This window comes from Lagenorhynchus albirostris, chromosome X (assembly GCF_949774975.1).
Source record: "Lagenorhynchus albirostris chromosome X, mLagAlb1.1, whole genome shotgun sequence".
NCBI classification, from domain to species: domain Eukaryota; kingdom Metazoa; phylum Chordata; class Mammalia; order Artiodactyla; family Delphinidae; genus Lagenorhynchus; species Lagenorhynchus albirostris.
The window spans coordinates 125,363,262-125,379,857 of record NC_083116.1 but is presented as its reverse complement, the minus strand read 5'-3'; the positions used below and the strand labels follow the sequence as shown (position 1 = coordinate 125,379,857).

Here is a 16,596-nt window from a genome sequence, read left to right as displayed (position 1 = left end):
TCCACCGAGCTTATATATAGGCGTGTATTTAGTCCTGTGCAATTTAATGTGACCACCACAGCGAAGGTACACTTGAGATGGATTTTTACAGGCACCTTCCTTTCAAGTCTCCATTTACAAAGGAAAAGTCACCTCATTCTTCTAACTAGAGGCATTCTGGACACGGCAGCTTGGAGTTATTTATGAGGCGGTAACCCCGTGCCCAGCGCCATGACCGGTGCCCAGGGGAGCTTGCTCTCTTTCTTCAATTGTCCGGATAAGATGCAACTGATCAGTCACAGAACCAGAGAATGCAAATCTCTCTTGACCGCTAAAGACACTGGGACTGCTGCTGGGATTCCTCGTCCTGGCTCTACAGCGGCAGATCCCAGACAAGGACTCAGGGACCCCTGACTCTCTGTGCTGCGCTCTCCTGGCTTGTCCTTGCCACCTACTTCCTGCATCATCACCTGGATGAAGCGTCTTCGAGGAACCAGCTGTTTCCTAGCGTCCAGCTACAGAACAGTAATATACCTAATACGTCAAGTCCTCTGGGCACAATTGTACCAAAGGGAGAGCGGGGTTTGAACGCAATGACTTCCTCAGCTGTAACTATAGAAAGAGCCAACACCGGCCACTCGGTATCTGGGCTGCAGAGCCGGACAATGCGGGCGCGCGCAGAGGGCTCCAGGGACCCGCCATCCCGCTGCCCTGCGCTGGGGGCACCGTGGGCCGGCGCGGGGACAGGCGAGCGGCACGCGGGTGGGCGCGGGACGGCGGCGGGGACCCCCGCGGCGCTCCCGGCCTCACCTGCGCGGCCGCCCACCGCCCGCGGTCCGCGAGAACAAAGGCGGGGGCGCCAGCCGGCCGCGCGCTCCAAGATGGAGGGCGCCGGGGGCTCCGGCCGCCGCTGGGCCCGCCTCGCCCCGGCCCGCCCCGCGCGGGCGCTTCCGCCGCCTCACCTGCCGCGCCTAGGCCACCCGAACAGCGAGCGGACGTGCCCCGAGCCTCCGAAGGCGGCCCGGCGCCCGAGACGGGGGAGGGGCCCCCGGACCTCGAGCCTCCGCCCCCGCCCGCCCTCTGGCCCCGCGGGTCGCGCCCCTCACCCCGAGCGCGCGTCCCCCACTCCGCCCCCCAGGCCTCCGCGCGCCCCGAGCGTGAGCTCCGGCCCCGGCCCCCAGTACACTGCGCTCGGCTGGCGGCGCGAGGTCCTGAGCGCGCTCCCAGCCTCGGGGCGACTTGGGGAGCCTCGGGCGCGCGCCCCCGACCCCCGCGCCTCTCCCCGCCCCTCCCACCGCCGGCGGCCGCGGGGGTCCCGGACGGCGCGCTTCTCCCCCCACTCCGCCTCCCACCCTCCGGGCAACTCGCGGGAACCCGAGCGCTCGCCCCGCCCCCTGCCCCCCGAGCGGCGCGAGCCCCCGAGCGCGCGCCGGACCCCGCCGCTCCCCGCCCCCTCCCCGCGGGCCCGCCCCCTCCGGGGCCCGCCCTCCCCCGCGCGCCGCGCCGCGCCGCGCCGCGCCGCGCGTTCTCCCGGCTCCCTCCCTGTCCGGGGCCGGTACTTTCCTCCCAAGTTGCAGCGCAAGTTTGCCAGTGGCCGGCGGCGGCGGGGCGCCGGGAGCCTCCCTCGCCCTCGGCCGGCCGGGGCTCCCCCGAGTGCATGGGCGCAGGTCGGGCGGCCCTGGGGGCCTGAGCGGCCGCGCCGCCTCCGAGCCCCGCGCCATGGAGGGCGCAGAGCCCTGTGTGCGGCCAGAGCGCCTGGCAGAGGCCGAGGCGCGGGCGGCCGATGGCGGGCGCCTGGTGGAGGTGCAGCTGAGCGGCGGCGCCCCTTGGGGCTTCACCCTGAAGGGCGGCCGCGAGCACGGCGAGCCGCTGGTTATCACGAAGGTACGGAGGGCGCGGGACACGCACGGTGACAGCCGGGAGGTGGCCTGGGGCCGAGGGACTCGTCGGGGGGGTAGGAGCGCTGGAGGGGGTGTCCAGTTCGCGCCCCCGGGCCCGGGACGCGCGTCCGCCCGGGTCACCTGCGAGGACGTGGGTAGTAGGACTCGCATAGGTGTGTGGTCCGGGCGCCACCTTGGTCCCTCTGCGTTGTTTCCCGGTCCTGCTGGCTCCCAGCGCCGCGCAGTTTCAATGGCTTCTGTTCCGGGTCCCCTCCCCTCCCCCTCCTGGGAAGGGCCTGGCAGGGTCCCCTGTCACTCCCGGCTTCGCCTGCGCCGGCCTGCACCTGTGGGCCTACCCAGAGGTCGGGGAGGGACATTCCCACGTGCCGGGGGTGGACAGAGACGTCCCTACCTGTGTTTGCCTGTCTAGGTATTTGTTTCTGCACCCCTTGGACCTGCACCCGTTATCGTTAGGAAGCCCAGACTAGCAGCTGTCGTCAGCCGTGCTTCTCGATTCCCAAAAGCCCATCAATATTTATTGACTTTCGCTTCCAGCCCTAGACCCACGGCGCTCTGGATACCTGCAAAAACAAATTGAAACTTTTCGTCGTCCTTTATGAAAGTGGGGTTTGAGCCCCCAAAATAAGTTCCTAATTGTGTGTGTGTGTGTGTGTGTGTGTGTGTGTGTGTGTGTGTGTGTGTGTGTGTGTAGGGGTAACTCTGAATTCTCTTGTCTCGAAACAGAAAACCATCTTGAAACTTAGCAGCCGAACCCGTATAAACCTGTAAAAAGCACACAGACAGCAAACCAGTCGTCCTGTTTTCTTCTGGTTAAAAGTGTCTGTTGGTCAGTTTCTCTGGGAAGGTCTGGGCCGCGCCATTCCTGGGGACAAAGTTCCCTTTAAAATGCAAAAATTCTTGGCTTCTAGTAGCGTTTGAAGGTGACTTACTGGTTTTCTCTGCTTTCCTGCTTCACCACAGCAGGAAGAACTAAAGTGACTCCTAACCCACCCCACCGGATTGAATTTGGGAGGCGGTGTGGCTTTGTTGTCTAGATAGTAAATGAGACACTCAACTTCTGATCTTTATTTTCTCTCATTTTTATATTTATAAAACTAGAGACTTTGAGGGGAGACGTGCACTGAATTTATGTGGAACCGGGGAAAGAGGGTGTCATTGTTGTTATAAGTTTCACCCATGTGCAAACCCATTAATGAATTGGATTCTTTGGAAAAATGTATGTGGTGGAGTAGCCATAGAGTGTACACCTTGTGCAGGACAGGCATTTCCTGCATATACGTGTATTAAGGCACAGTAGCCTGTGCCTTTTCAATAATAAAAGTTTTACCGGGCATTTCTGATGGTAAAAGTTAAAAAGATATCAGGTAAGTTACTCAGACTTTTATCGTTTCTAGAGATTCTTTTAAAAAAGAATATGCGCGCGTGCGCGCGATTCAACCTGTCTTCCTCGGACCTGTCTTTACAGCAGATGGAGTAAGTCGTAAAACATTATTTAAGATGACATCTTGCTTTTTGGGCTTATGCAGTGTAAGAAAGCTGGACTTAAACTCTAAAATTCAGTTGTTTGACCGGAAGCCGGAGAAGGGGACCTCCTCCTTTCTCTGTACCTCAAGTTCTAAAAAACCCCGCGCATTTTTAGTTGTTTCTCCTCAGCTTGTGCAAGAGGACCCTGTTCTAGAAACTGAAGGAGGTGGACAGTAAAACGCATGGACACACACCAGGGCCTAATCAGGGCACAGGAGGCAGGCAGTCTGCTCCTGATTGGGCCCCTGGGTTGGCTGTCACGGTAGTTGCTAAGGTGTGTGGGTAGGTAGGGCTAGGCTGGTAGCGGTGTACACGCCCTGCCTTTCCAGATCGTGCTTCAGGATTTTGCAGAAATAAAACTGCTTCTGAGTCTTATCTGAGATGCTCATATGTCCCTCCCTTAAACTGCTGCTTGGTTTTTATAGGTGCTTTACTGTGACTGGAGATATGTGGTTTCTTTGCTTAGGATGGAGAGGATTCAGGACAGTTTGGGACATCTGTGACAAATTTCCATGCACACTTGTGTACACATACACACACGTGTCCTCACACGCGCACACACGTGTGCTCACACATGCATGTATATATTCCTTAATCACACATTGTGTTGCATGGTATTTGCAGTATTTCACCTACTTGTCTTTTCTCCTGCATTAAGTCATCACTGATGCATGTTTACAATCCAACAGCTGGTAATTAACTGTCACATTATTAGAGAAGGATAAAGGAAAGCGTGTCCATTATAATCACTTAAAAAATGGAAATAGACTGTTGTGATGGAGACTGGGGAAATTTTTCCACCTCCAGAATGTAGATGAATCCAAGCTTTGAATCTTCCTTTCCCAGTACCTACTAAAAAATCTTTAGGGCTCGTTAAATAATAGGCCTTCTAATGGCTTTTTTTTTTTTTTTTGCATTGAAAAAACCTTGTAATTAAATTGTTACATATTAGAGCCCTGGGATATTATACAGCTCACTTCTAACAGAATCTGACTTGGAAGAAGCTTGATCCAGTGTAAGAGGATGCACTCTGTTTACGATGATGATGTCTCAGTTGAAAGCCTCATTGGAGTATACATCTTAGAACTGGAAGTGATGCCAAGAACAAGGCTGGTTCAATCCCTGATCTCCTGATGGAGTTTTTTATTTTATTTATTTATTCATTCATTTATTTTTGGCTGTGTTGGGTGTTCGTTGCTGCCCACGGGCTTTCTCTAGTTGTGGCGAGGGGGGCTACTCTTCATTGCGGTGTGCGGGCTTCTCATTGCAGTGGCTTCTCTCGTTGCAGAGCATGGGCTCTAGGCGTGTGGGCTTCAGTAGTCGTGGCTCGCGGGCTCTAGAGCGCAGGCTCAGTAGTTGCGGCGCACAGGCTTAGTTGCTCCGCAGCGTGTGGGATCTTCCCGGATGAAGGCTCGAACCCGTGTCCCCTGCATTGGCAGGCGGATTCTTAACCACTGCGCCACCAGGGAAGCCCCTTGATGGAGTTTCATTAGCCCATTTTGTAGATGAAAGAGCTAAGGCCAAGGAGGGTTCAGTGGTGTGCCCTGAGGTCACAAACCTGGCAAATCTTGAGAAGGGTCCTCAGGACCAGATCTTGACCCTGCATGTCTCTGCTTTCTCTCCATGTGCTGCCATCTGCTCTTGTCTGGAATCCCTTGCAATGCCATCTTCAGTAACTTTGTCACATCCTATGAGGGTTTTTCAGCCTTGGCACTACCGATGTTCTGGCCTGGATGTGTCTTTGCTGGGGGCGGGGGCGCTGTCCTGTGCATTGTAGGGTGTCCAGCAGCAGCCCTGGCCTTTGCCCACTGACACCACCCCCCAGGTGTGACAACCAGAAAAGTCTGCACACGTTGCCAGATGTCTCCCGGGCACAGGTCACCCTCGCTAGAGTGACTGTACATCCCTTTTGCTTTGAAAGGATTTTAGCTTTGAACGCGTGTGCTGAATTCTTCCTTCTGAAGATACTCAGAGGCCCCTGGCATAGTCAGCTTTGGCGGGGAAGGCTGTTTTCTTCCTAAGCGCTCGCTGGCCCTGGTGATAGGCTTTATTTACATAGTAAAACTCAAACAAATACTTGCTTCATCTGCATTTTTGTATCTGGAAAAAGGAAATGGAAGCAGGAACTCCTGAGTGCTGTGTTTCATGGGCATTCGGCGGGGCTGCTCGGGGAGGACTGCCTTTTCTCTGGGTCGGGTTTGAAGTTACAGGGATACTGACCTCCCGGGAGTGGCATTCCTGGAATTCAAAGTGCACACTTGAAGTCCCCCAGCAAGGTGGCAACCAGATTTGTGACCGTTCGTTCCATTGACACTGACTTGCAGCTTGAGGTATTACCAGGGCTGGGAGAGACACAGAACCCCAGTGTTTCATACTGCTGTCGGAGAGGAGCAGAAATAATGTCCGTGCCTTAAGAAGCTCCAAAGACTCTGACTTGTTAGTGTTTCCGAGACTGTGCTTCGACGCGGGGCCTGTCAGGACCTGTGTAAGTAGGTGCGATGTTGTACGTGGTCCCGCTGTGTGCGTGGCGCCTTCTTTCCCCATCAGCTCAGCAAGTGTAAAATTTCCGTGGGGGTGGCTAGGGCCTGCTTTCTGACGTGGCCCTGGAGGGGCTAGAACTGCAGGAGGGCCCTTGGGGATTCGTTAGGAAACCGTAAGTGGGCCAGCTGGGTGTCAGCAGGCCCCCTTCGGCCTCAGGAACGTTTGTGAACCGGGGAAGGAATGAAGCCCCTGGCCCTCCTTTTCACCATTTCTTAGCCCTCCCCGCCCCTTCCCGCCAAGAATGCGAGAGAGCCTTAGCCAGGAGCTCCAAAGAGGACAGTAATTTGGGCCTGGCCTGGTCCCACGGGCGGCTCCTTTGGGAACCCGTTGATTTTCAGGTTGCCTTTGGGGACCAGAGCCGTCCTGGGGGTGGTGCGGGGGAGCTGGGGCTTGGGGTGCCCAGCCTGACGCACCCTCTTGGGAGCCTTTGGACCGTGCGGCGTTCGCTGGATGCCAGGCCGTGTCCTTAAACGTCCTTCTTGGTCTGCATGCTGAAGGTGGGGTGGAGGGGAAGCGGGGCACGTTTCTGGGGGGTTGGCCCACACACCCAGGTGGCACATGTCCTGTGTCAGCTGTTAGAGCTCCTGAGGGCGGAGGCTTGGGGCAGAGACTAGCTGTCGGTTGGGGGTGGGAGGTCCCTTCCGCGGTGGTCTGAAAGGGGCTCCGTTTCATGGGCTGTGCTGAGTCACGGTTGTTGGTGACCTGGCAGCCCTGGTCAGGACAAGTTGTTGTCTGGACGTCCTTATATTTGCCCCCAAGAGCCAAGTTCTTTATCAGTTACCACTGAAGGCTGTGAAAAAGGGTGGTGGGGGGGGTGTTGAATTCAGCTGTGTATCGGGAACCGATGGATCTCAGCCTCTCTGGGTTTTGCTCGATGTCGGTGTCGAAGCACAGTCCCACGTCAGCACCCGTCTAAGGACTGCTGCCGCTTTCCCAGGGCTCCATAGAAATAGATGGTGGGTGGGCGAGGGCTGGGCGCCCCTCCTCGGCAGACCCAGGTGCTGTGGGTACCGTTATGGCCGAGGCAACTCCTGGGCACTGTGAGATCCCAGCCTCTTGGAGGCCAGCTGCAGTTTGCGGATTGTTCAGAGGAGTGTAATGCCAGAGACTCATTTGTATTTAAAAATTAATAGTACGGTTAAAAAAAAAAAGAAGGGTGAGTTTTCTTTCCTGTGCTGAAACCCCTTTCCAGTTGGTGGAAAGGCAAGACCTGTCTTGCCAGCTGGCATGCAGATATATCTTTATTCCTCTGTCCCAGCCTGTGCCTAGCTGGGTCCTGTTAGTTCTTACCCCTGGTCCTCCTGAGGTGTTTTGGGTGCAGGGGTGGGAAGTCTGGCAGAGAGACCCAAGTCCCATCCCGAGCTCTGGTGCTGGAGCTTTGAGGTGCAGTGGGTGGGGGGTTCTTCCTCTCGTCGAAATTAATTCAGCAGGACTCACATCTATAAATCCAGAAGCTTCCACAGTGTGGAAAGCTATAAACGTAAGCTGTCCATCACACTTCTGCATCGTGATGGATTTTGCCCTTCCTGGTTCAGTTATGAGTGCTTCGTAACATGTCCTAACATTCATCTTTTGAAAAGAAGAAAACAGGTTTGCCCGAGAGCTAAATGTGGAAGAGAATGAGAATGGAAGGCTCATAAAAATAGCCGTTTTCACCTTGTCCTAACTATCTGGGATTTCTTAATTCACCTTTCCATTTCTCGGCCAAAGAAACTGGGCTCCCAGCTTGCAAAGGGCTGGCTTTTCTACTTGGAAGGCATTTTGGAGCTGTCCTCTTGCCGAAGTTGCTTTGTGTCAGCATGCAAATGAACCTGGATTTGAGGATTTCTTCGGGGCTCTGGGGAGCTTTTCTTCTTGTACACTGGGCGCAGTGTAAACAGTCAACGAGATAATTTAAGGACTTAAAGGCTGAACAGACTTTTTATTCAGTCTTACCTCTTTTACTTTTCATGCACTGCAGTCAGGCATGGGGCCATCCTTTGATGAGAAATTATGCAAGCCGCACTCTTCCAAGCTGCAATTTCCACCCACACGAAGGGTTTTGAAAGCCCTCAGGGTTGCATATTGCTCTTTTGGTCTTTTTAAAACCTTGCCAGTGCTCAACAGATGGAGGGTGTATTCTGGAAGAATTGTTTTCCTGTTACCTTGCTGGATTCGATATTTGCATGGCCCTGTGGTAGGTGGAGCCTGTTTCCCTGACCAGTGGGAATGTTAAGGCCTCTCTTTGGGGGAACGTATCTTAGTGGAAGGACCATGGTAGGATATGGTTAAAAAATAATTGGACTAACTTTATTTTAGGTTCGAACAACTAAGGTTGTTCTGAAAAGCCAGGATATTCTGAATTGCAATGCAGAGGTGACTTTTTTTTTTTAACCTGGGCTGTTTTTCTGAAATCTCCTGGGTATGAAGTTGGAGGTAATGTCTGCCGCCTCTGAGGGATGGGTCTGGAAGAACAGTGCTCTGCGTGGCCTGGGAAGGGTTGGGATTGTCTTTCTTTTGGCCAAAGGTGACTAAGACTTTCAGATCAAAGGCAAATTGTGAAGGTCAACAAGAACCCAGGCAGGGTAGATTGTGTGGGCTCTAAAGGCAACATTTTACTTATTCAAGGGAGGAAAGACACAAAATGTTAGTGTATCTTTTTTTTTTTTTTTAGTGTATCTTTTTGAGATTTGTTTTTATTTTTATCAGAGTGGCTCTTGCAGGGTTGAAATAATCAAATAGTTCTGCAGGGCTTGTTATCATACCAGCAGTTCCCCACTGTCATTTCCTCTTCCCTAGAGAAGCTATTGAAACTTTTTAGCTGATTTCTTTGGGCATTTGCCCATATTCTATACGGCTGCTACTTTCATTGTTCCGTTTCGGGATAACTGTTGACTTCCCACTATGGGAGCTTGGGACGTAGTCTTTTTTTCCACACCAGCTACCCAGACACATACCTTGGGCCCCCATACTCCCAACGTAACTACATCATAATTTTGGTTAGAAGAGGGTTTTTTCAACCTTAGCATCACTGACGTTTGGGGCCACCTAGTTCTTTGTCGTGGGGGGCCGTCCTGTGCCCTGTGGGAGCAGCATTCCTGGCCTCCACCCCCGAGAAGCCAGTACAGATTCCTCCGTCTCCGGTAGCTGAGATGGTCAGAAACGTCTCCAGACGTTGCCAGATGTCCACTGGGAGACAAAAATCGCCCCCTTTGAACTGGGAGTTTGGGATGAGCAGATGTAAACTATTGTATGTAGGATGGATAAACAATAGGGTCCTGCTGTAGAGCACAGGGAACTGTATTCAGAATCCTGTGGCAAGCAATAATGGAAAAGAATATTAAAAAAAAAGAATGTCTCTATGTGTAGAACTGGGTCACTTTGCTGTACAGCAGAGATTGGCGCACATTGTAAATCAACTCAACTTGAATAAAAAAAATAAAATTAAAAAAAAAAAAAACCCTGTGCGCTGAGAAGACCATGGTTCGGGGGAGAGTCATGTGCCACGGTGTTCATTGCGGCGCTCTTTGCGGGGGCCAGGACCTGGGGGCATCCTGGCTGTCCGTCGACAGATTAATGGGTGGGGAAGATGGCTGGTGGGGGGCGGCCGCGTGGCACGGGGAGATCAGCTCGGTGCTTTGTGACCACCTGGAGGGGTGAGATAGGGAGGGTGGGAGGGAGGGAGGCAAAAGAGGGAGGAGACGTGGGGATGTATGTATGCGGGTGGCTGACCCGCTTTGTGGTACATCAGGGGCCGACACACCATTGTGGAGCAATTGTACTCCAATGAGGATGTTAGAAAAGAAAAACTAATATGAATACAAAAAAAAATAAATGCTAAAGCATCTTGCTAATATGTAGAAAAAGTTATTTAAAGACAAAATTTATTTTTAAAATTTGTTTTTCGTCTCATAATTGACAGAATAAAATGTTACAGCATTTGCAAAAAAATAAAATAAATTGCCCCCTTTGAGAACCACTTGGTTAGCAGTATTCGGTGTGTGTGTTATTTTGAATGCCAGTGCCAACACTTGCTGAGCCTGGTGGTACAAACTATGATTATTTCTCCTGCACAAGTTTTCATAACCACCAAGTGTAAGGATACGCTTTGTTTCTTTGCCTGATTTTCTATGTGCATATCGTTGATTCATCCGCCGCATCTTCCCCAGTTGCAAAAAATCTTTTACTATAGTCAGACACACAGTGGGTCGTCTTTTGAGACCTTCTCTATCTGAGAATGTCATTATTTTACCTTGACAGTAAATGGACTGTTGGGTGTGCAAGTCTGAGTTGGAGACAGTTTTCCCTAGGCACTTACTTTGCAGGTGGTGTTCTAACCTCTGCAGGTGTACAGTATTGTTGGGGAGACAACAGAGCTTTGTGTTTCTTTTCTTTTTTTAATTTAATTAATTTATTTTTATTTCTGGCTGCGTTGGGTCTTCGTTGCTGCACGTGGGCTTTCTCTGGTTGCGGCAAGCGGGGGCTACTCTTCGTTTTGGTGCGTGGGCTTCTCATTGAGGTGGCTTATCTTGCTGCCGAGCACGGGCTCTAGGCGCGCGGCCTTCGGTAGCTGTGGCACGTGGGCTCAGTAGTTGTGGCTCGCGGGCTGTAGAGCGCAGGCTCAGTAGTTGTGGCGCACGGACTTAGTCGCTCTGCGGCCTGTGGGATCTTCCCGGACCAGGGCTGGAACCCGTGTCCCCAGCGTTGGCAGACGGATTCTTAACCACCGCACCACCAAGAAGGTCCCAAAGCTTTCTGTTTCTTAGTCCTTTGGACTAACTGTAATTTTTTCTGTCGTATTTTTCTTTTCTCTGTATTTTTGTTCTTCTCTGGAGATTTTGTCCAGCCTTATCTTCCAACCCTTCCATTGAGTTTTAAATGTGTGCTTTTGGGTTTTTTTTATTTCCAGAGTTGTTTGTTTTTTGTTTGTTTGTTTTGTTAGTGTTGTTCTCGAATGTTCCTTTTTGACACCATACTGATCTTGTTTCATGGTTCTTCTTTCATATCTTTGAGAATATTCACTGGTTTTACAAAATGTCTTCTTGCTGTGTAGATTCCGTTTCTGAGCTCCGCTGCTTTTTGTGTGTTTGTTTGCCTTCTGCTGGGGGCTCAGTTCGTCCTTGCCGTCTGCAGGTATGTAAGAGTGGGTGACCACAGTGCTTTTTGGAGGCTGGTGCATGTGGGTGAATGATCTAGCCAGGCTGCTTCTCAGGTGACTCCTTTAAGGCCATAGCTTCGCTTGTTTCTTTTGCGCTGGTCACATCCCTTCAGATAGTAATGTTTTCCTCTACTGAACGTAAGTTTCTGGTGTAGGGCAGATTTGAACGTTGGTGCGAGGTTTGCCAGTTTGGAGGAGCCCTGCTTTGCTTGGCGACGTGAGAGTGGCCATCTCTGCCTCCTGCTGTGGCCATAGTGGTTCCAGTTTGGAGAGAACGTCTTGCATATATAGCTGAATCGTGCACTCTGTCCTTAACCTTTTCTCACCCTTAATCCTTCAGGCTGTCAAACTAGAATCATTCCCACTTCACTATATTGACACAGGGGTGAAATGAGTCAGTATGGAAAGCTAGCTCTAGATTTTTTTTAACATTTTAAAACTTTTATTTATTTATTTTTGGCTGCATTGGGTCTTTGTTGCTGTGCGCGGGCTTTCTCTAGTTGCGAAGAGCGGGGGCTACTCTTCTTTGCGGTGCACGGGCTTCTCATCACGGGGGCTTCTCTTGTTGCGGAGCACAGGCTCTAGGCACATGGGCTTAAGTAGTTGTGGCTCGTGGGCTCAGTAGTTGTGGCTCACGGCCTCTAGAGCGCAGGCTCAGTAGTTGTGGCACACGGGCTTAGTTGCTCTGAGGCATGTGGGATCTTCCCGGACCAGGGCTCGAACCCGTGTCCCCTGCATGGGCAGGCGGATTCTCAACCACTGTGCCACCAGGGAAGCCCTAGTTCTAGTAGATTTAAATTCCATCTCTCCTCCGCCTTCCCCCCTTTCCCCTACTTCATCCTGCTTCACTAAGAATTTGGAAAACTATAAAAAGTAATGTGAAAAAATTTCTTAAAAAAGTAATGTTAATGTATGAAATTGCCAATTTATTATGGAAAGACTTTAAGCTGGATTTTGTATGGCAACATTTTAATGTGTCTCCTAGAGATTTTGGTACTTACTCTGACTGTTTAGCATTGGAGTTGTAGAAAAGCATTTAATTCAAATACACATCTTATGCCAAGCACCAGTACATTAGTTGTGCTATTTACAGCCTACTGGAAGTGATTATTTCCTCCTTTCCACCAAAAACTGGTTTTTTAAAAATATATTTATCGGGGCTTCCCTGGTGGCGCAGTGGTTGAGAGTCCGCCTGCCGATGCAGGGGATACGGGTTCATGCCCCGTTCCAGGAGGATCCCACAGGTCGCAGAGCGGCTGGGCCCATGAGCCATGGCCGCTGAGCCTGCGCGTCCGGAGCCTGTGCTCCGCAGCGGGAGAGGCCACAGCAGTGAGAGGCCCGTGTACCGCAAGAAAAAAAAAATATATATATATATATATATTTATTTAGGCTGTACCGGGTCTTAGTTGTGGCATGCGGGATCTTTAGTTGCAGCATGCAGGCTCTTTAGTTGCGGCATGCGTACTCCCAGTTGCGGCATGGGGACTTTTAGTTGCAGCAGGCATGTGGGATCCCCAACCAGGGATCGAACCTGGGCCCCCACGTTGGGAGCGTGGAGTCTTAACCACTGGACCACCAGGGAAGTCCCTAAAGTATTTTTGAATAATACTGGTCTTTCTTTTTTATAATATTAATGAAAGGTGGCTCTTTCAGATCAATGTGATATTCAGAAGAATTGGATTTTAAAAAGTGGTTTGGGAAGTGAAAATAGTAGGAAAGATGAAGGTTAAATATCCCATGGCAACAGACTCCATTTCTTCACCGCTGTGCTTTCTGGCAGTAGAAAATCTTTCAGGGCATGGAGTCAGACCCACAGGCTTGGTAGAGATGCTATCTGTTTACTGGAGCCTGTGTCTCCTTTTCCTTCTGCACATGCTGCTGGACTACACTTCCCAGATTCCCTTGCAGCTATGAGGCCATAGTTCTACCCAATCAGAAGCAAGTAGAAGTGATGCAGGCCATTTACCGCCTGTCGTGCTTTCCTCTTCTGGTTGTCTTGGAATGAAGATGGTCCTGGGGCAGAGCCTCATCAGCACGGGTCCCTGAATGCCTGAGGAGGAAGCTAGCTGACCATAGCCTGGTTACCCTCCCAGTAGTACCAGTATATGAGCAAGAAATAAGCCTCTGTTGTATTTGGGCCATTACACGTTTCTTTGATTACTCACTACAAGAGTTAGACCATTCTAACAAACGAAATCTGGAGAGAAATCAGGAATTTTCTTTTTTGTTGTTGTTGTTTTTTTGTTCTGTTTGTTTTAAATTTTTATTGGAGTATAGTCGATTTACAGTGTTGTAAATAGTTTATAGTATAGTTTCAGGTGTATAGCAAAGTGAGTCAGTTATAATATACATATATCCACTCTCTTTTAGATTCTTTTCCCGTATAGGTCATTACAGAGTACTGAGAAGAGTTCCCTGTGCTGTACAGTAGATCCTTATTAGTTGTCTATTTTATGTGTAGTGGTGTGCATACGTCAATCCCAGTCTCCCAATTTATCCCTTCCCCCCCCCCGTTACCCCCTTGATAACCATAAGTTTGTTTTCAAAAGTTTTCCTTTTAATGAATACCGCTAGCTTTAAGAGACTGGATATATAATGTTTAATTTACACCCATACAGAGGGAATGATTATTTACTTTGTAGAAGGAATCACTGTGGGTGTCCAATTAGCATGTAGCTTATTCCCTGCACACTTATTTCGTAAAATGAGACCTGCGTGCTCAGAAGTTCTGCTTCTTTCCACCATAGCTTTTCCCTCAGCTGGTAATTTAATTTTCAGCCCGTGTTGCTTTGCCCTCCCCTCCCTGCAGACGATTGCCTGGGAGCTATGGAGAGGTGGGGCAGAGGCGGGGAGGCTCCCCGGTCCAGCTCCTTAGCCCCCTGGGAGGGCTGACCACAGGAGAGGAGGGTGGCTGCCCGGCCGCCCCGCCGGTATGATGTCAGGGCGTGCACCTTTCTCCTGGTTGAATTGTGCTTTACTCACCACTTTGGTTCAAGTGCAGAGGGTATTGCCTGGGTGGGTTACATTAAATCCTCATTAACCGGGCTGCCTCTATCAGATTAATCAATTATGATCTTGTATGGCAGGCTCTTCTTTTCCCTAGGGAATAGAACACAGAGACACATGAGGTAGACCATCAAGGAAAGGGAGATAAAGGCGAGTGCAAAGTAAAGCTGGTCCCCGGAGGAGGGTGGCATTCGTGTGGGGATCTGAGGGTTAGGGGGCAGGGGATGCCGAGAGGGGTGGGGAAGGAGAGCCTCTTCTGTTCCAGGTGTTGAAATGCTTACCGAAAGCCTGGGAAGGTGGGTGGGGGGAACCCCGGTGGCCCTCCATGACTTTCAAAGGAGGTGAAGGGATTCTTTGCTTGTGGCTTGGAAATGCTGAAGCTGATGAAATACTGCTGCTGATGAAATTCTGATCTGTCTGTGTGAACTGTGCCATGTTTGTAAATCTGTAAACCCAGTGATACTTATCTGTGCTAATTGTGCATGTGCTTGTCAATTTGTAAGCATAGCAGTACTGTTTTTTTCTTGTTGCAGAAAGATTCAAACCATCTTCAAAAAATTGAAACTAACGGAAAAGATAATCAACAACCCAAAACATTGAATAATCTTATTTTTGGTAGTAGAGCTATATTGAATTTTTTTCCCCGTCTGTGGAATTCTTTGCTTGGTACCGTGCAGATCTAATTACGAGTTGCTTGAACGTAATTCTCTTAAGAATTACGTTGTCGACAATCTTTGGAATCACATGCTAGCTTAAAGGAAGCTGAGTTTTGTGTACGCCACTTGGAATTTTAAAAATGATATGTTTCGTTTCTATGGTATATATTGAGTTTTATCATTTAGCTTTTTGTAGACAAGCATATAAAAAAGAAAACCCTAACTTCTGGAAAACTGAGTACTTCGTATTGATCAAATATGTTGGTCTTTAAAACAGCTGTGTGCTTTTTTTGGTAGGTGCAGCTTTTCTTTTAATTTTCATTAGTGTTTAGATGCCCTGAACCTTTTTTTTTTTTTTTTTGTGGTACGCGGGCCTCTCACTGCCGTGGCCTCTCCCGTTGCAGAGCACAGGCTCTGGACGCGCAGGCTCAGCGGCCATGGCTCACGGGCCCAGCCGCTCTGCGGCATGTGGGATCCTCCCAGACCGGGGCACGAACCCGCGTCCCCTGCATCGGCAGGCGGACTCTCAACCGCTGCGCCACCAGGGAAGCCCAAGATGCCCTGAATCTTGAATGAAAGTTTGGAAAGGAACATCTGGACTTGAAAAGACAGGCCTGCTGCTGCTCGAGTCATATTTATTTTGTGTTGATCTCACCACAGAGTGGATGAAATCGTCCAGAGTGGATGCCTCTACGGGTTACGAGCAGGGGTGGGGCTACTGTTTCCCCTCTTCCTCCCCACTTTCAGGGGCTGGCATTTTGGAGAGAAATTATTAGAACCTCACACCACTGCATGTACTTGTGCAGTTTTACCCCCAAAGGTGAATTTACATTGTCTGCTGCTGATCGAGGACACTCCTTCTCGTGCTCCCTGGCAGGGACTCGGTTTGCTTTTACAGAGTGTAGTTCTCGAATTACCTGTGGTGTTATTGCCGATTTGAAAGAGACCTCTCATTCGCGCAGAAACGCTCTCTTTCTTTTGACCCTTGTGAAAGTGGCGTCTACTGGCCCTTCCTGTTGGCGTGCGCGGCAGTGTTGGTTTCTGCTGGAGGCCCCTCCTTTCTCTCTCCTCTCTTGTCTAGGTGGTCTCGTGCGCTTCCTTGAGGCAGGCAGACGGCGCTCAGGTCTCCACTGCAGGCCCAGAATCTGGGAGAGCCCCCGGGTACCGCCCAGGCTGCTCCAACTCAGCGTGTTGCAGATGCAGAGCTTGCACCTTCCTTTACCTTAATTCTCCTGCACTTCCGGGCCTGCCCACAGGTGTATCCCCAAATGCAGGAGTCATCCTTGATGCTTGTCTCTCCTTGACCTTCCGTGGCCAACCGATCACCCAGTCCCTGGAGCCTCAGTGTCTCGTATTTGTACCTTCTCTTTCACCCCCGGTGTCCCGGCCTCCGTTATCGCCTCTCGGGGCGGTCACGGGACCGGTCTTGTACTGTCACCACCTCTGGACTCTCCGTGCACCAGCCTCCCCTAGACCCCCAGCCGTGCACGTGCCACAGCCCGGCGGGGCTTCTCAGGCTCTTGCTGGAAAGGTAAACTCGTGTTGCACCTTAGCTGGGGCAGAAGGTTCTTTACCTTTCAGCTCCTGCCCATTTCCAGCCTCGTCTTCTGCAGTCCTCCCTCCTGCCTTGACTGAGGAAGGAACCTTAGGTGTTTCTAAAGAACGAGGCCATGCGTGTTGTGACACCATTACAGAATGACGCTTCCCAGGCCTCCCAGCGGCAGGGGATGACTTGCGGTGTGTGACGGGCAGTGGAAGGAAAAGCAGAGTGCGGGACTGGAGGAGTCTGCCCTGTAGAGACGGTGCCCCGGCCTCACCACAGCGGCTTGTCTTGCACATTGCTGTCGCCTGG

The 16,596-nt window shown here is 51.1% G+C and overlaps 1 protein-coding gene across 8 annotated transcripts in view; it reads left to right on the top strand.

The window, feature by feature from the left end:
* The first annotated feature begins 1,515 nt into the window (after positions 1-1,515).
* The window catches only part of SHROOM2 (shroom family member 2), a 142,279-nt gene continuing 127,198 nt past the window's right edge, over positions 1,516-16,596 (top strand). For all 8 annotated transcript variants that reach the window (XM_060137736.1, XM_060137734.1, XM_060137733.1 and 5 more), the window contains exon 1: positions 1,516-1,863. In XM_060137736.1, the coding sequence (XP_059993719.1) occupies positions 1,699-1,863 (165 nt within the window). In that variant the 5' untranslated portion in view covers positions 1,516-1,698. The remainder of the gene's footprint in view (positions 1,864-16,596) is intronic.